The sequence below is a fragment of the Balaenoptera ricei genome, chromosome 20, assembly GCF_028023285.1.
Source record: "Balaenoptera ricei isolate mBalRic1 chromosome 20, mBalRic1.hap2, whole genome shotgun sequence".
Classification (NCBI taxonomy): Eukaryota; Metazoa; Chordata; class Mammalia; order Artiodactyla; family Balaenopteridae; genus Balaenoptera; species Balaenoptera ricei.
In genome coordinates this window covers 52,393,664-52,413,223 of record NC_082658.1, presented here as the reverse complement: position 1 = coordinate 52,413,223, position 19,560 = coordinate 52,393,664, and the positions used below count along the sequence as shown (strand labels likewise).

The 19,560-nt window shown below is 38.5% G+C and overlaps 1 protein-coding gene across 2 annotated transcripts in view; it reads left to right on the top strand.

The window, feature by feature from the left end:
* Positions 1 to 19,560, top strand: part of ANKFY1 (ankyrin repeat and FYVE domain containing 1) — an 80,437-nt gene that overhangs the window by 16,807 nt on the left and 44,070 nt on the right. For both annotated transcript variants that reach the window (XM_059908818.1, XM_059908819.1), the window contains exons 2-4: positions 731 to 923; positions 5,389 to 5,507; positions 15,621 to 15,756. In XM_059908818.1, the coding sequence (XP_059764801.1) occupies positions 731 to 923; positions 5,389 to 5,507; positions 15,621 to 15,756 (448 nt within the window). The remainder of the gene's footprint in view (positions 1 to 730; positions 924 to 5,388; positions 5,508 to 15,620; positions 15,757 to 19,560) is intronic.

Genomic DNA, 19,560 nt, shown 5'->3' with positions numbered 1-19,560 from the left:
GGTAGTGGTTAATAGATCACAGGCCCTGGAATGAGAATGCCTGGGCTCATACCCCAGCCCCGCCTCTCACCAGCTTCATGACCTTGGGCAAATTCTTAATCTGTGGCCCAGTGTCCTCATCTGAAAAGTGTGGCTAGTAATAGTACCTACCCCATGGGGTTGTCATGAATCTTGCATGAGAGTTCACGGAAAGCTTGTAGAACAGCATGTGATATGTAGAAGTTACTTATTACTACTAGTGGTTTGAAAAAGCCTCCCAAGTAATTTTGATAATCATTCCTGAGACTCCATATATTAAATATTGATCTTCAGGGAAACTGGGAAGGAATCCCTGGACTGTGATGGCACCCTGAAACAAAACCATTCTTGATCTTTTAGGAGTATCAATAAGAAATAGGAATGTCACGTGACTACAGTTGACCCTTGAACAACTCCAGGGGCTAGGAACACCTACGTTCCGGCACGGTGGAAAATCTTCGTGTAATTTGTAGCCCTCCGTGACCTTGATTCCTCCATATCTTCGGATTCAGCCAACTGTGGATGGTGTAGTACTGTATATATTTACTAATGAAACATATCTGTGTGTAAGTAGACCCACGCAGTTCAACCCCGTGTTCGAGGGTCAGCTGTCGTCATTTTGGTAGCCATCCTGGCTGCAGGATGAGGGATGAGTGGATGCTGTCTGCTTTACACCTGCTGTGGTAAACTTGATTCTTTGTCTCCCTTGCAGAGGAGGTGGCCAAGTTGGAGAAGCACTTGATGCTTCTCCGACAGGAGTATGTCAAGCTGCAGAAGAAATTGGCAGAGACAGAGAAGAGATGCACCCTTTTGGCTGCGCAAGCAAACAAGGAAAGCAGCAAAGAGTCCTTCATCAGCCGCCTGCTGACGATTGTGGCTGACCTCTACGAGCAGGAGCAGTATAGGTGAGCTCCTGGCCCTGGGCCAGTGTGGGGAAGCAAGCCCTTTGCTTTATTCCCAGGCCACATTGCAACTTCTCCTCTCTTATTGACTTTCTTCCCAAGTTTATTTCTAATAGTTGACCAGCCTTTAGTCTCTGGAATGTAAGCCCCTTGAGGCAAGATTTGTTGTTTGCTGCTTATATTCAGTACAGAGTATAGGAGTGATGGTGATAGCATCGCTGGTATAGATAGGAATTAGCTTACAGGTCCAGGGATCCAGAGGGGAGAGGTCACTTTCTCTTGAGCTGGTCAAAGAGGGCATCTTGGAACTAGTGGGTAGTGTAGCGTGATGGTTGAGGGTAGACTTTGAGCCACACAGCCTGTGTTAGAAGCTCAGCTGGCCACTTACTATGTGACCTGGAGCTATATGACATGCCTCAGGCTCCTAATCTGTAAAATGGGGATAATAATACGACTGTTTACCTTAGGGTTGTTGTGAGGATTAAATTAATAAAATACTGTTTAAGCACTTAGAACAACAGTCTAGCATAGAGTAAGTGCTCGGTTTTTAATTGTTATTAAAACAATATTGTTATTAAGTGAGTTTTGAGGTAAATGTTAAAGGCTGAGTAGGATTTAATAGATAAAGACAGTGATATTACTAGTAGAGGGAGTGGCTGAGAATAGGCTCAAACATGGGAAACATGTGGAGGATTTAGAGGACAGTGAGGGGCCCATTTTAGGGTACATGTCCATGTAGAGGAGCACTGGGAGAGGTGGGTAAGGTAGGGTGGATTGGGGATGCCAAGGTGAGGAATTTGGACTTGATCCTCTAGGAAGTGTGGAGCAGTGTTTTTGAGTTATAGGACTATCATAATCAAAGTGGCGTTTTAGGCAGATTAGCCTGGTAACATCGTATAGATGAAATTATAAAGAGACAAGAGCAGCCATGATGTTGTCGTAGATAGTCCAGACCGGAACAGATGAAGGACTGAGCTGGGATGCGGATGTGGAAAAGAAACATGGACATGAATGTATGTGGAAGGAAGGATTTGCCTACTAGGGAGAAGGATGATTGGATTAGATGATTAAGTAAAATTTTGAAATTATGACATTTAAAATAGATCAAAATCCAAAATTGCCATCTACCATCTTAATCATTTCTAAAAGAAAAGAAAAATTTAATAACAAAAAAATAGGAAGTACATACTCTGAGTAAAGGACAGGGCTTTCTTTAAATCTAATGGATGTATCTACTTGTAAAATATAGTTCATTGTCTTTTTTTCTTTTCCCCCTCCTCTTTTTCCCATGGACAAGTGAAAACTTTGTTTCCATTGGCCCCAGAAAGCCTGGCATTTCTATTACAGACACAGCTCTCCCACTGTCCAAGGCTCTTACCCGTTAGAATTCCCATAATTTACTTTCTGTAATACATAACAGTTGATTGCATTCTTTTTTTTAAATTTTATTTTATTAATTAATTAATTAATTTTTGGCTGCATTGGGTCTTTGTTGCTGTGCGCGGGCTTTCTCTAGTTGCAGTGAGAGGGGGCTGCTCTTCATTGGGGTGCGTGGGCTTCTCCTTGCAGTGACTCCTCTTGTTGTGGAGCACGGGCTCTAGGCATGCGAGCTACAGTAGTTGTGGCACAAGGGCTCAGTAGTTGTGGCTTGTGGACTCTAGAGTGCAGGCTCAGTAGCTGTGGCACACGGGCTTAGTTGCTCCGCAGCATGTGGGATCTTCCCGGACCAGGGCTCAAACCCATGTCTCCTGCATTGGCAGGCAGATTCTTAACCACTGCACCACCAGGGAAGTCCCTGATTGCATTCTTATACTGTAGTCCTTCTAGGAGACTGGGAATGAGACTGGGCAGTTTCCTCTTCTGGCCACTTTTTACCTGGTCGGCTATGGTATGATCCCATGGTTTTGGTGGGTCTCTCTTCCTCTTCTAAAACCTGTCCTTTATCAAAAGAAGGCTGAATACCTTTGTTATCTACAATTGATAATCAGATGAGGAATGGAGACTTCAAAGAGGACTTACCTTTTGAGATGGGATAAGTGAAACTGGAATACCAATTTCTGAAGCAGATGCTCTTTTACCAAGATAGGGGGGAAAAAAAAACTTTGTCCCATGAACATGCATTTTGTTGAATTTAAATAGTGTTTTTATGTGTATTTCAGTAATTGGAATAACTGAAGAGTCAGTGTTAAAATTTTTAATTTGAGCAATGTGGAAGAAATTGGTGCATTTCTTTTATTCTTAAGTTCAGGAGGAGGCTTTGGTCCCATAAGACAGTTAAAAATGATGGTTATATGTAGTTATTTACTACCATTCTTTTAACAAACAAGCTTATAATTTTTCCTATTAAAGTGTTTGATTGAGACACTCTAGCAAGAAGCTCTTTATTTATGTTTCCTCTCCAGTTGTTACATCCTAACATCCATATTTTAAAAGGAAATGCCTTTAATTGACTAGGATGAAATTTTAAAAAAATTGCTAGCCTCCTAATTGTTTCCGCATAGAGTCCTCATAGACTTGACCTGTCCAATTTTCCATTTTTGAATCATATTTTTAAAAATTATTATTATTAGAGATTATTAGTGAAATCCTTATATTTATTTACCTTTGAGATGTTAAGACTACAAAAGAAAAAATTTTGACTTGACATTTATGAATAATAGTAGGAATTTTATAGAAACATTCATTTTTATAATTTTGTGGCTAAAGTCAGATTTGTGGCAGAAACAGTAAGCAGTGACTGTTCATTTACATTATTAGAATTTAATACTTTACAAATAAATTTAGAGTTTAAAAATTATTTGTGCTTTGTTTTCATTATATTTTTTAAACCTTGTCATAGGATATGATATGAGACAGAGTTTTATGTTCCATTTTAAATAGAATATCAATTCTATTTCTTCTTTATTAATAGTGTTTTGTGTTAACAGTATTTTCTAATAGTTTGAAACAATAAGTACCCTGTTACTCTTTTGATCTAACATAATTAGTTGCAACTTGGTTAGTTCTTTAATAGAAGTAGAATTGATACACTTACATAATTATAAAGTATGTTCTAGACAGTGCTTTTGTGGGGTAAAATGTGTTTGCATCAAGCATTATATAGAAACAATATTCTGTTTGCATCTCCTTTTAAGTGGATGAGTCAATTCATGTAATAGTTTTTTCTTTCTTTCTTTCTCTCTTTCTCTCTCTCTCCTCCCTCCCTTTCTCTCTCCCTTTCTTTCTTTCTCTCTCTCTCCTCCCTCCCTCCCTTTCTCTTTCCCTTTCTTTCTTTCTTTCTTTCTTTTCTTTCTCTCTTTCTTTCTCTCTTTCTGTCTCTCTCCTCCCTCCCTCTTGCTCTCCCTTTCCCTTTCTTTCTTTCTTTCTTTCTTTCTTTCTTTCTCCCTCTCTCTTTCTTTCTTTCTTCATGTAATAGTTTTTGTGTATTTAGTTTCTAAAAGCTTTCCAACCTAACACATTATTTTCAAGGGGAATATGAAAATAAAAAGACGTGCAGATACAGGCAGGGTGATGCTGATTCGTGCCTGTGGATTGCTGCCAGCGTAGCCATCTGGCACGTGCTTGTGTCAGCCCAGTGGGTCACCCTTAGGTTTTTGTTAACTGCTCAGATGCTTTCCCACCTTGGCATTTGACATTTCAGAGTTAAAAATAAATAACTATTTGGAAGGCTCTTTTCATATAGCGGTTAAGTCATACATATGGAAACATGTTTGAAAAAAAGATTTCTCTCACCCCATTTCTTTATAAATGGTTGAGTAAAAAATGGCCAGTAATAGGTCTGAATGTTTCTGGTGAGAACAGGAGTGTAGATATTGGGTTTCATATTCTTGACTGCTTTGTCAAAGCTAATTTGCTCATGGTTTTTGGTTTAACCTTGCTTGAGCATTAGTATAGTGTGGAGCATTGCAGCACTGTAGTCTCAGAGCTGTTGTCACAGTCTTTAATCTTTCTGTCTCTCTCTCCTGATGATTAATCTTGATTTTTTTTTCTTCATAAAACCTCTTCTACTCTTTTTTTTTTTTTTTTTTTTGCCTCGCGGCTTGTGGGATTTTAGTTCCCCGACCAGGGATTGAACTCGGGCCCTCCGCAGTGAGAGCGCGGAGTCCTCACCACTGGACCGCCAGGGAACTCCCTCTTCTACTCTTTATGTGAATATTAATAATCCTATGTATCGATAACTTGTAGGTTCACCATCTTGTGGGTGACATTAGGGAATGTCTTTGAAAGCAGAACATCCCATTTGAACTAAAGCTAGCAGTTAGAAATAGAAAACGTGTCTAGCAACATATTGTAAATATGAGCCATCAGAATTCAGTGCTAGCATAGAGAAATAATTTTGCTGTGATTTTTTTTTTTTCTTTTGCAGATGTATGTTGATCAGTCAATACTCATATATTTATCAGCTGTGAATCCTAGCTATACCTAGTTATAATGATGTTTTATATCTGTGGGTATTTTTCTTCATCAGTGATCTGAAGATAAAGGTTGGGGGCAGGCACATCAATGCTCACAAGTTTGTCCTGGCGGCCCGCAGTGACAGCTGGAGTCTGGCCAGTTTGTCTTCCACCGAGGAGCTGGACCTGTCAGGTGAGCCTCTGACGGGCTGGGGACTCAAAACTCCCAGCACAAGAGCACTTGGCAGAAGGTTATGGTGTGTAATTTTGAAATATTTGTGGTTTAATGAACGTAGAATACTTTTCTTATAAATTGATGGTGACCATAAACTAGTTAAATAATTCGTGAATCAGTAGATTGTACTTTGTGGACACTTCTGTTTAATATCTGGCTAATAAATCATAAATATTTGAGGATTTACAGTATTCTTATAATTTATAAAATAAGAATATTTATCCAGAAACTCTTTTCATATAGTAGTATGTTATGAATATGGGAGCATGTGTAGAGAAAAATTTTTCTTCCACTCTAAGAAAAAGTCCTGCTGCTGTTCAGTTGCTTAAAATTTAATCATAGTTGCCAAAATTACTTTTCCTGGTCTATAAGAACTGAATTCAGAAGTAGCATTTATTTCAAAGAATAAGAATATTCTTTCTTTAACATCAAAGGATGACCATCAGTCTTCAGGATTTGAATAAGTGCATTGAGCTGTTTAATGTTATTATTTAATTGTTTTATTTTAAAGTATGTTGTGTAGAATTTGGGTAAATATGGTGGTTAAGTAAACTTAAAAACATCGTTTTCAAAAGTTGATTTCAAAATTGCATTTTCACTTAGTACTTGCCTAACAGCTGCTTAAAAAAAATAAAAAGAGCAAATTTTGAATTTAATTCTGCTATTAATAATCAAGAGAATTATAACATGTGGTAAGGAGCATACCCAGGCATTAAGATATGAGTTACTTGCAGAAGTGATTGACTGTGTGGAAAGTCTGAATTATGTCTTTGTTCAAAAGGTTTGCCAATTCAGAAGGTACTGTTTTCCATGTGTAGTGTTAGGAACACTGAGATGATTATAACACCATCCTTGCCATACAGAGCTCATACTCTGTTGGAGGAAATGGGCTAATAACAAATCATTTAAGGCCAAGGCTGTATATACAGTAGTATAATGGCTTTATGTCTAAGGTACAGAAGAGACCAACTTGGGCTGATGAGGAACGTGTCAGAGGTGGCTAACACCTGAGCAGTGTTGCACAGGTTAAATAGGCATTTATCTCAAGAATTTAGGGGGTAGATGTCTGATGCTTCTCCACTGTGAGTGAACTCTGTCTCATGATCATTTCTAGGATTTAACCTGAGGTCCGTAATTCATAGCTGTAAACACACAAATATACATACATGCATATACAGGAGCATATGCATTCATGCCTATAACTAAAACATCTACTTGAGAAACGGTCTTTACTGGAAGGACACCAGTCCACATGATTGAAATCTGAGCAGTTTTTCTTTTTTAAAAGTAAAATCTTTTGAAGCCGTATATCTTTGACCCCATATAACACAATTATGGATAACTTTTAAAACCCATTGGATCATGAGGTGTTCTTCACAATGCATGATAGGATCTTGATTACATGAACAGATAGTTTGCCAAGACTAGTAGAGATAATAAAATATTGAAAATATACAACTTAGTTAGAAAAAAGTTTAGAATAAGTTACCACCTTTTGATACCTACAGTGTCAAAAATTGATGGTCCCAGCAGTTGCGAGGCTCATGAAATTGGCATTCTTGCACATTGCCAGTCACATTATAAATGGGTATGAAGGGTTTAGAAAGCAGTTAGACAGATGAGCTATAAAATAGTCATACTTTTTTTTTTTACCTCATCATCTGACTTCCGTCAGATGGATTCTGTTATAGATAATTCAGACAGTGTAAATGTTTATCATGGTAAATGTAACTGTGAAACATTGAATACAACCAAAATGAATGAGTGGGAAAAATAAAATATGACTGCTCCCCAGAACAAACAAAATTACATAAGAACACAGAAAATTGCATTAATGTATGAAAAGCTTAAACATTGAACTTAAAATTTTGCTTTTACTTTTTTAGTACATTAGAACATTTAAGAGCTGCTTTAACACTATCTGTGACTATCTGACCACAAGATTGGATCACTGAGAAGCAGGAGATTTTCTAGAGTTTAGGAAGGTATAATGTTAATGCCTTTAAATGTCCCTGAACATGCCTCCTGCTGTAAATAATCGGCATGGTTTGATCCGGGCTACAAGGTTTGCTTTCAGGAGTGAGCGGCTGCAGAGTCAATGTTTCTGGTGGCTTTGGTAAATCAGGCATCTACTAAAATAGCTGTAGTGGAGCTTATGGTATCTTTTCTTTTTTTTTTTTTTTTAAGGGTTTTTAAATTTTATTTATTTATTTTGGCTGCGTTGGGTCTTCGTTGCTGCGCGCAGGCTTTCTCTAGTTGCGGCGAGCGGGGGCTACTCTTCGTTGCGTTGTGCGGGCTTCTCATTGTGGTGGCTTCTCTTGCTGCAGAGCACGGGCTCTAGGCGCGTGGGCTTCAGGAGTTGTGGCGCACAGGCTTAGTTGCTCCGCGGCATGTGGGATCTTCCCAGACCAGGGCTCAAACCCGTGGCCCCTGCATTGGCAGGCGTATTCTTAATCACTGCGCCACCAGGGAAGCCCATCTTTACTTTTCTTTATAAAGTTTATCTTTGAAGCGTATCTTTGAAGGATTCCAAGGAGGTGGTTGCATTTGTGGACCTGTTCATGTTTGTGTGTTTTGTGCAGGGTCCTGCTGAGTTGCCTGGGTGGGCATGGGTGTGATTACCTAAATCTGGGCTTGCAGCAACTGAAACTGCCTAAGAAGCCTGTGTGTTATACGATACCTGTAAGCACTACTGCCCATGGCTGCCTCACCCCTGAGGGAGATTGGAAATAGGCTCTTGTAAACAAGTGTATAAATAGCGTAAAAGCTGTGCTTTAAATGGTTGAATCTTTTCCACACTCATGAACTTAATAAAATCATTTTATGAATTTATTGGTATTTTGCTTCTTCAGAATTAGTCCATTAATATCACAAATGCTGAGTGGCAGGCACCTTTCAAGGTACTAGGGTTATAGCAGTGAACAAAATTAAATTCTTATTTGCATGGAACTTACATTCTTAGAGATTGACATCCTAAGTCTCACATTTTCTTTGGAGGTTCTTGTGTAACTGCTATTTCTTAAAATTCAAAATAAGCACAACTTTAATTCTATTAATTGTTATAAGAATTTTAGCACATGTTGATGAAGATACAGTAGGCATTATATACCAAGTATTTAAAATGTATTTGGGTACATGAAAGTTTTCTTAAATCATACCTTGTTCAAAAAAGTAAAATATTTTCTGCTTGATAAGATGCAGTGACAAAGGCACAATCACTTCTGTAGGATTCTTGCCATAAATGCATGACCTCAATCTGATTATGGGAAAGCATCAAACTAACCCAAATTGAGGAACATTCCACAGAATAACTGGCCAGTATTACTCAAATATGTTAAGGTCATGAAAGATTAAGGAACTGTTAGAGATTGGAGGAGACTAAGGAGACATGATAATGAAATGCAGTGTGGTACCTCAATTGGATTCTGGCCCATAAAAAGGACATTACTGGGATAATTGGCAAAGTTTGTAATTAGTTAATAGTATTGTATCGGTCCTAATCACCTGGTTTTAATAATTGTGCTATGGTTATGTAAGATGCTAATATTAGGGGAAGATGGGTAGAGGGTATATGGGAACTCTACCACTGTTCTGTTAAGTCTGAAATTGTTTCAAAATATAAAGGTAAAAAGTATAAATTTGCTTTTTATTTATTGGTTATTTTAAGTATAAAGATGTTTATAAAGTTACTGACTGATCAACTGGGAAGAGAAAGAATATAACTGTTAGCTCAACACAGTACAACAAATCTTGATGCACGATATTTACTTCTTTATGAAGTAAAGCAGTTTGCTTCAGGCTAAATGGTTTGTTTATAGCCTCTCTATAGCACTTCAGTAATAGCAGCTGACACTGAGCAGTTCCAATGCCGTAGAATGGCTGTTTTGAAGCTATAATTTCTTGCATGCTTCCTCCAGCAAAGATCTTATGGTTCCCTGGCATGAGAGTCTATGGTGAGTCATTCCGCTTTCCTGGAATGTGTCCTGCGTCCTGTCAAGCCATTCCAAAAACAGAAAGCATCCTCCTTCCCTCCTTTTCAGTCCAGTTAGGAAAACTACGCACCAAAGCACAGACCTGGGAGGTTGCACTGTGCAGTGGAAGGAGCATAGGGTCCCAGACTCTGTGCTCAGGCACACTAAGGTGCTCCAGCAAACGCACAGGGACAATAGTATCTGTTAGATACCATGTGAACTGCTAGTTCTAGGTTGTTCAGTTTCAGTATTTTGAAGATATCCATGGTTGTTTAAAATATGTCCATAAATTATTTGTTATTCCTCCCTTCAAAGGAGGATCCTGATTCCCCTCCTCTTAAGTATAGGCTGATTGAGCTTGTAAATGATAACATATTACTGCAGAGATAGGTTCTTAGAAGGCATTGTGACTTCTTCCTTGCTCTGTCTTTTGGATTGCTCACTTTGGAAGAAGTTCGCTGCTGTGTCATGAGGACACTCAAACAGCCTTGTGGCCTCCTGCTAACAGCTGAGACCCCCTCCCAGAGATTCTCTTAGAGCTTCAAATAATCTGTGTTATCTGTGGTCATGTCCCCTTACTCAACCCTAACATGGCTTTTGTGTTTTTCTCTCTAATCTCTGTTTATGCTAACTTTGTCTGTGTGTTGGTTTAAAATAGTCTGTTTTAATAATAATCATAGGAAATTTTTGTATAGCAATTAACATGGGGTGGTAGTTTACAGGTATTATCTCATTTATCTTTAGAATAACACTTTGAGGTAAGTACTATTGTTTATTCCCTCATATAGAGGAGGAATATATGGTCATCTACGTATTGAGCAATATATGCTTCCATCTATTGGCTAGTGTAAATAATGTTGCAGTGAATATTGGTGCACAAATCTCTCTTCAGGAGCCTGCTTTCAGTTCTCTTGGGTACATACCCAGAAGTGGAATTGCTGGATCATATAGTAGTTTTATTTTAAATTTTCGAGGGACTGTTTTCTATACGGTCTGCACCATTTTACATTTCCCCCAACAGTGCACAAGGGTTCCAGTTTCTCCACATCCTCACCAGTACTTGTTGTTTACTGTGTTTTGTTTTGTTTTGATAGAGGCTATTCTACCTGCTGTGAAGTGGTAAAGACTTGTTCGTTATGTTTAGTTTGCAGTAGTTTGCTGATGATGTATCTAGATACGATTTTCTTCTTGTTTAGGGTACTCTGATCTTGAATCTAAAAATTTAGGTCTGTCACCAAATTAGGAAAGGACCATCATTTCTTCAATATTTTTCTTCCTTGATCTCTTCTCTCTTTCTGAGACTCCAGTGACACACATACTAGACCCTTTGTTACTATCCAACAGGTCTCTTTGAGGCTCTCTCTTTTTTTTTCCTCCCAACCTTTTTTTTTTTCTGTTCTTCAGATAGGATAAATTCTACTGATCTATCTTCAAGTTTACTGACTTTTTGCACTGCTGTTTTCATTCTGCTCTTGAGCCCACTGAGTATGTTTTTATTATACATATCATATTTTTCATTTCTATAATTTCTATTTGTTTCTTATAGTTTATATGCTGAAAATTTTTCTTTTAGTTTCAAGTGTGTTTTCCTTTACCTTCTGGAGCACAGTTATACTAGATGTTTTCAAGTCTTTCATAAGTTCAATATCTGGGTCATCTTGACGTTAGCATCTGTTGGTTGTCTTTTCCCTTGAAAAATGGTCATATTTTCCAGATGTTTTTCTTTATCAAATGATTTTGAATTGTATTCTGGACATTGCCATTATGTTGTGTAGACTTTGGTCCTGTGTCATCCTCTGGAAAATGCTAAGTCTCCTTAGGTGGAAACTGCAGGTTCGGTTTCACCTGTGGGTGGTGGTTCAAATATCACTTCAGTTCTTAAAGCTGGGCTAGGACTGTTCCATGCATCAGTGGCTTAGAGGCCTATAGCCTGAGGCCTATGCGGCTTCGTACACAGAATTAGGAGATCTCCTTCTCTGGTTCTCTTCACTCTGGGATTCTCCCCTGACCCTTCAGCGCCCTTGGGGCTCCTTTTCCTGGTTCATCTGACCAGAAAGGTGGAGTTTTAGGCGTCCTCGTGGTCACTATGGCAGTGTTCCTCCTGGACAGGTCTACCCTCGGGACAAAGCCATAAAGGGAAAAAAAACAATGGAGAAGCTCGTCCAGTGCAATTGCTTCTTCAAGGTTTGCCTCCCCCTACAATTCAGATGCTTTTGTTTACTTTCAGAATCCTCTGGTAGCTGTTTTTGGTACACTGTCTACAGTTTTTAGCTATAATCAGTTAAAATAGCATGGGTTGTCACACTGCCATAACAGAACTAGACCCTCTATCCTTTTATTCCTTTTTGACACTGGGATTATTTAGAAGTACGGTATGAGGTTTATTTTTATTTCCAAGAAGTTATATTTAAGGGTACATCCTTAAACTGACTAAAGAGGATGTTTATACTGATAAAAGATGCAGTCTATGGGAATTCCCTGGAGGTCCACTGGTTAGGACTCGACGTTTTCACTGCTAGGGCCCGGGTTCAATCCCTGGTTGGGGAACTAAGATCCTGCAAGTCCTGCAGTGTGGCAAAAATAAAAAAGATACAGTCTATCATGATTTTTAAATTTTATGAGCTAAAAACTTTTTGTAAAGTGGATGAAGAAAAAAATAGTTGGAAACTCAAAGACAAACCAGAGTCATAGTAGGAGATTCAAAACACCTTTCTCAGGTTTGACAGATTGAATAGAGGATTTAAGTAACAAAATTAATTTCCTCAGTTTGCTTCATTTAATGGTTAATTGCATACAGATAAGTTTATTCCCATTCTTTCCAAATGTCTTATAAAACATTTATTTAAAATCAGACCAAAAAAAAAAAACCAACTGGGTCACATAGAAAATTTCAAGTTCTCCAAAAGAAAATGTCAAGTTTTCCAAAGCGTGACTATATGCATCGTGGACTACAGTGAAGTCGGAAGGTTGGGTGTTACCTTCTTTTCATCCTTGCAGTCACAGATTTTTACCAGCTTCTGCGCTGGGCCTGATGAGGGGGTGACGGCTTCTAGCAGCAGATATACCAGGCAAGTCATGGATGCCAACTGGTTTCACTTCTCAGAGTCTAATCTTTTTAAAGGTAATTTCTGGTTTATGGGGTCATCTGACTTTTATAGCCACTTGCTTACGTAGATTGGAAGCAGATAGACTGAATCACTTGCCTAAAAGTACACAGTTGCAAGCACATACCCTTCTTCTGGTTCATTGTTCTCTGCCCACCTTATACCACGGGCTGCTTAGTCTGAGTCTCAAAATGGATCTATTCTCAGTTTATTTTGGAGATTAAGGGAAGAGTCAAGGCAGGAGTGGGAAAGTTTGGCAATCACTTGGATCTTATTTCATTTGAAATTTTGAGGGCTTCCAGGACGTCCCTGCTAATGTGGTTTTTAAGAAAACTAGATTTTGGTTTATCAACCGTACAGGTCAAATTTGTTTGTTTGGACAGTTGGGGTAAGGGTTGTTAAAGGAAACCAGCCAAATTTTAAAACAAAATTAATTAAAGAAACTACCACAGAGAAGATATTTGAGGGTTGTGGCGCTGGGGATGGTCTCATCATTAGGAATAAGCTATCTTTCCAAGATAAGGCTGTATGAGCCGAGTGGTGGTATACGGGCAGACCTCGGAGATATTGCAGGTTCAGTCCCAGACCACTGCCATAAAGAGCAAAAATTGTAACAAAGTGAGTCACATGAATTTTTTGTTTTCCCAGTGCATGTAAATGTTATGTTTACACATAGCCTATTAAGTGTGCATTGCCATTATGTCTAAAAAAACAATGTACATACCTTAATTTAAAAATACCTTATGGCTAAAAATTCTAACCATCATCTGATAACACAGGGTTACCATAAACCTTCAATATGTGAAAAAACACTATCTGCAAAGTGTGATAAAGTGAAGTGTAATAAAATGAGGTCTGCCTGTACACAGTTTTGGCGTTTTTGGTGACTCTGGACAAATTGCATGGCCTACTTATTTTTTCTTTTCATTAAGAGACTACTGAGGCATTAAACCCAGTTTACAAAGCTAGCTTAGAATTTCACTGTTTCAAGATCTACTTTGTATACCTTAGACAGCTTAGTTGAAGTACTTCTTCAAGTAAATTGTTTAAATAAATCTAATTAGATTTTCATCTGATTTTAAAATGTTTTTCTCTCTCTTAAGACATTTAAAAAAGTATTATTACTACATCAGCAGGTAAGAGAGAAAAGGAAAAAAAATAGACCTTAACCTAATCACTGTTAGCATTTCGGTGCATTATTTTTCACTGTTTTTTTTTCCCCGCCAATTACACCTTTTTTTTTCTCCTTTTACTATCTGGCTACTTAAGGGGGATGATGGTGAATTAATGTGGTTGCAAGTTAATCAGGGGCCTTCAGTTTCACTCACTTGACATTACTCCCTTCAACCCTCTCCTCCCCACTAGAGTTGGAAGAGAAGGGGTTAATAAGAGCCATTCAGTTGTTGCCTAATTACTAAGTTAATGGGATGTTCCTGTCCCACGTTCCACCTTTCCTAGGTAATCAAGAATTGAGTATCATTTCTTAAACCTTAGCAAGCGTCAAAGTCACATGAAGGACTTGTTAAAACACAAATGCTGGGCCCCACTCTTATATTTTCTGACTCAATAGATCAGGGCGGGCCTGAGAATAAGACTTTCTAACACGTTCCCAGATGATGCTGATTCTGTTAGCCCAGGACCACAGTTGAGAACTATTGGTGTGTAGACCATGATTTTTTGAGTGATCCTCTGACCATCACTGACCTTTTTCTGATTAGCCAAGAGTTGATTTTAGTTGAAATCATAATTTAGATATTTTACATTATGATTTTCATCTCAAGCATTTCCCCGAGTTACTGTAAAGCATTTTAACTTAAAAAAACTACACAAGTAATGCATGTTCATTAAATAAAAATCAGGGAGAAAAGAAGCTAAAAGAAAAATTAGTTACAAATTCCTCCAGGTCGATACTTTTAGTGTATATCTTACCAGTCTCTCAATAGATAGACAGACAGACAGATGGACAATCTCTCTGTGGTCATACCACCCAGAATGTCTTCGATTTTGTCTGATCTTGGAAGCTAAGTAGGGCCGGACTTGGTTAGTACTTGGATGGAAGACAGACACGAAACTATGTATGTGGGTGTGGGTGTGTGTGTGTGTGTGTGTTTGTATGTGTATACACACACATATATACACAGACGAATATATTTAACAAAAAGTGAAATCATTTAATACATGTATTTTTAGTTATGTAGTTTTTTTACTTGCTATGTAGTGAATATCTTTTTATGTTGAATATAGATCTAAATAATTTTAATTGATGCAACATTTTCCAGTTTATACTCTAATTTATTTAATTAGTTCTCTTAAGAGTTTTGCTCCAATTTTTCATTATTAAAAATAATACTGCATTGACTATCTTATGTTTCTCTGTATTTGCTTAGTTATTTTCTTAGGATAATAATCTATATGTATGATTGCTGTGTCAAAGGTTATGCACCTCCCTGGCAGTCCAGTGGTTAAGACTCTGCGCTTCCACTGCAGCACAGCCAAAGGAAAAAAAAAAGGTTACGCACTTTTAAGAATCTTTGCTAGTCTGAGAAACAAAAAAAGTATTCTAGTTTAAGTTTATATTTAGTTATCAGTAAGGTTTATTGGCCATTTTATGTATCTTTGTGAATTACCTATTTATATCCATTGCTGATATTTCCATTGAGTGTCCATCTTCTCATTTTTATTTGTAAGATCTTTTTATTAGAATGTAAACTCTTTGCCATATGTTTAAAATAGTTTCCCCCAGTTTATTTGACTTATATCTTTAATAGGTTCATTTCCCCCACCTACTGCCCCGTGCAGAACTTTTAACACTTTTCTGGAGTCAGATGGTACCCAGAATGCTTAATTACCATTTTTAATGGCTGTGTGATACTTCTTTGAGTGGGGTCTACCAGAATTTAGTTTATTATCCTCAACTTTTAGGGGTCCTCAGGAAGGCCTGAGTATGTCATCTGTGCTTTGTTTTCAAAGTTTTTCTACTTTCTTTCTTTAACCAGATGCTAACCCTGAGGTGACCATGACAATGCTTCGCTGGATCTATACGGATGAGTTGGAGTTCAGAGAAGATGATGTGTTCCTGACCGAGCTGATGAAACTAGCTAATCGGTTTCAGCTACAGCTCCTTAGGGAGAGGCAAGTCACAGCAGATATATTCAAGCACCTCAGATGGTGGTGGCTGAGCTTTAATTATGCCAAGCTCTGGGAAAACAGCTGCTTCTGCTAATGTAAATAACTTTTGCAAGGTGTTCTTTTAAACGCAATAGTGGGGAGAGAATTTTATCTCCCTTGCTTCATGTTATCTTGTAAGCTAAATTTTGCCAAAGCTTTTAGGTATTCTCTTTTCTGTCACTGGTTTATTACCTGAGACTACATAGCTATGTGAGCTGATGAACTGAATGTGAAATAATATAATCCAATGTCCAACGCCTCAACTTTCCCTCCTATACCATTTCCTTTGACATTTTGTTCTACTTTCTGGTATATCTACTTAGAAGGAGTTCTTGGTCGTATTTTCTTGTTAGAAACACATTAATGACTAAATTAGTACATGAGAATCTGCCTCAGTAAGTTTCATAGTGTTTCTGAGGTCTCACTTCATTTGTTAACTGCTTTTTAGGTTCCAAGGAGATAGCCTCCTATGTTTTTTATATTGCATTTTCTCTGTTGCCCTCCCGAGTTGGCCTTTATAACAACAGAAAACAAAACGTTCACCAGACGATATCAAGCAAAATGCCCTTGAGTTTTTGTTGGAGATGTGGCCCTTGGTAGTCAGCTTGGTAGATGGAGCGTCTTTTTATGTCACTTAGTAATCTTTTGTATTCTGCGTGCGTGAAGGAATGGCTTTTTTCCTGGGTGGGTGGAGAGGTAGTTTTAGCTATCAAGAGGCATTCCACTTGTTGTGTTGCCCTCAGTGAGTCAAGAGAGACCTTGCTACTAGAGCTGCTTGTTCTGTTTTCATTATGAGGCTGATGTTTCCCCTGAGATGGCCCACTGTGCCCCACATGAGTCCAGTACACAGGTTACTCCTGACTATCTGTGATTGATGTGGGCTTGAGTGCATTTTAATACCTAAATACAATAAGTAAAAAAAAACCAAACAAGCAGGTCTAAGGTTTGTAGGTACATATAGTATTAGGTTAGCAAAGATAACTTTACTGTCAGGGCCTTTCTTTGGGTGAGTTTTTGAATCATCTGAGAGTGAAATGAGAATGATTTTAATTAGATTGAGTGTGATTTATATCTACTTTTTCCCCCCCAGATTTCCTGAGCTTTCTCCCATTGACCTTGTCAAACTTGCTTGTAAATTAAATTGCTTTGATAAAAGTGCCCTGCAGTTTGGAGTAGTTTAGATAATTGTAATCTGTGTAATGGATTCTTTAATTAGAATGTTTGTTGTTTATTGACTGATTAGGCTTCATAACTGTCAACATTACCAGATGCTCAATGTTGTATTGTTGGATGTGGGCATTAAGTTTATCTGTCATGGCTTTGTTAAGGGCTGGGATGGAAGAGACCCAGTAGCGGGTTCAATTGTTGGCTTTTGAAAGGTCACAGAGCGCCCACTGCTGCCTGCAGGAGAAATTACACATTTGAAATAGTAAGTGAAAGGGCCCCAACACAAATGTGTGCAGTTAAATGTGAAGCCCGTGTTGCTCATTTTTGTAATGTAGGGATCTTGGTGGTTTGGGAATGCTATCACCAGTTTGATGAAAAGGAAGTTTTGGGCATAAGCATTATCAGGAAAATACTCTTAAAAAAGGAGAGAATTAATAGTGTATGCTAACAACTGACAGTTTATATAATTTTTCCTGATTATTAACTACATGTTCAGTGTATGGTATTTAGAAAGTATAGAATGATATAAAAAAAAAAGGAAATCGTCTGTAATTCAACCACTGTTAACTTTTTGTTGTTCATTCTTTCAGTAATTTTTCTGCCTTATATTCACACACGGGATTGATAAAAAACTAGACAGGAGTTTGTGGGACGCTTGAGTATATGCTTGACTTTGTACTTTAAAAATTAGGTTTATCGTTTTTGTGCATCTGTGTCCTTTTTGTACTCTAAAATTAAAAACGTGTATTAACAGCAACAAAATCCCTTTAGAGGAAAGCTAGTCTGCGTTTCCACTTTTCAAAGAGAAGACACAACTGAGAATCTGAGTTTTTAGATATAATTACATGTTCTTCAGTTGTGTAAATCATGTCAGTTACTATTTATAGGCTATCCAAATAGTGAATGGCACTCTGGGGATCCTAGAATTTAGTGAAAATGAAGTGTCTGCCAGTTGTAACAAAACATCTGTCTTCATGAAACATAGTTGAGTATCTTGATGCAGTGTATTTTGGCAGTAGTAAGGAGGGGAATGGAATTTTCAGACTCTCAGCATTTGTCTGTAAAAATGCTTTGTAAAGTCAGTACTCCCTGAGATCACACCATGTTTTAGGATATTAGGATATTTGTCATTGTAAAAGTGGTAAAAGTTTCACATACCTGAAAAGAGGACTTTTCTCCTGGAATGCTCTGATTTCATAGCCTGGGTCAGAATGACTTCAAACATTGCTGTCAGTCTGCTAATAGTTTGGGGAAACTAGTGGTACAGACAGCAGAGGCTCAGAAATAGAACATTGTTATTCATTATTATAGTAACTTATTTAGATATTGTGACAATTTGATTTATAAGTGCCCTGGGGGAGATGCTTCTTCACGCCAAGCTGTGTAGCTTAAAAACAAAGCGCTTAAGCACAGGTCTTGGAATAAAATGGGTGCCTGCATTTACTGCCAGATGGAGAAATGACTCCACGATTATTCTTGCTCCTACCCTAAGGTCTCATTTGTGAGGTTTAGAAAGTTTGTTCCCCCTTCTTCCCAGGTCTTTCTCATGACTTTCCTGCTTTCCTCCCCCATCTCCCACTCTCCACTTGGTATCCAAACCTCACCTGTTAGAATTGGGAGTTATCCGCTCGCCAATCAGTTATTCTTATTTATAGTAGTACTGAAACCCATTCGTATTAGTTATTAAATTATGCAGCTTCCTTGAGAAGGACCTCAGCTTGCAAGCAAACATACCTCCTATGTACCTCAGACTGTGCAAGGCTTACATAGTTTTCCTTTATCTTGGAAAACACACAGAGATCCCCTGAACCTCTGAGATAGAGTAATGTCTCACGGGGGAGAAGGTGGGGTCACAGGGAGCTCGTGTAGTTTGGCCCCTCAAATTCCGTGGGCCTCAACTCAGGTCTTTCTTACCTCACGGTTCACTTTGCGTTCAGCACTGTGTGCTGCCCTTGTGATCAGAACATGGTTTTTGTGGGAGCTGGGGACAGAAGCGGCGGTGGGGTGTCGGGGAATACCTGACGCCACTTTAGGCCTCTCGACTGCCCTTGGAGGTGAACCTGATTTGTAGGGAGATGTTCAGGCAAAGGAGATGGGAGGGCCGTGTCACCTGCCTCCTTCCCCCGGGCCCTGTGCTGTGGAGGCCCACCAAGGTTTCCAGGAATTCTGGGGCAGTGGAAGTGTGGGCCTTCCCAGTGCTACATCTTCTAGGCTAGGACATGCGTGTGCCTGCTTTGTGCTACCAGAGGCCTGCGTGCAGCCCTCTCTTCCCTGACGTAGTTGGGGCTCTCCTAGTGATTGTGAGAGTCTTGTTATTGTTGCTGTTGTTGTTGTCATGTTGTTACCAGGCTCTATGGGACATCCGTTGTAGCCAGTTCTTCTCTGTCTGGTATACTATAGTTTGACTCTTAACTCAGTTGTTTCTATACATGATAGATTTTTTAAAGTGGGCTTTCTAAAATCAGCTTTATTGAGTTACAATTCACATACCATATAGATCACCGTTTGGGGAAGACCTTTAAGGAGGTGTTCATTTATTGAGGCATAGAGCCTCATATTTGAAGTGATTTCTAAGCCACACTGGTTGCATGATAGAGTTGT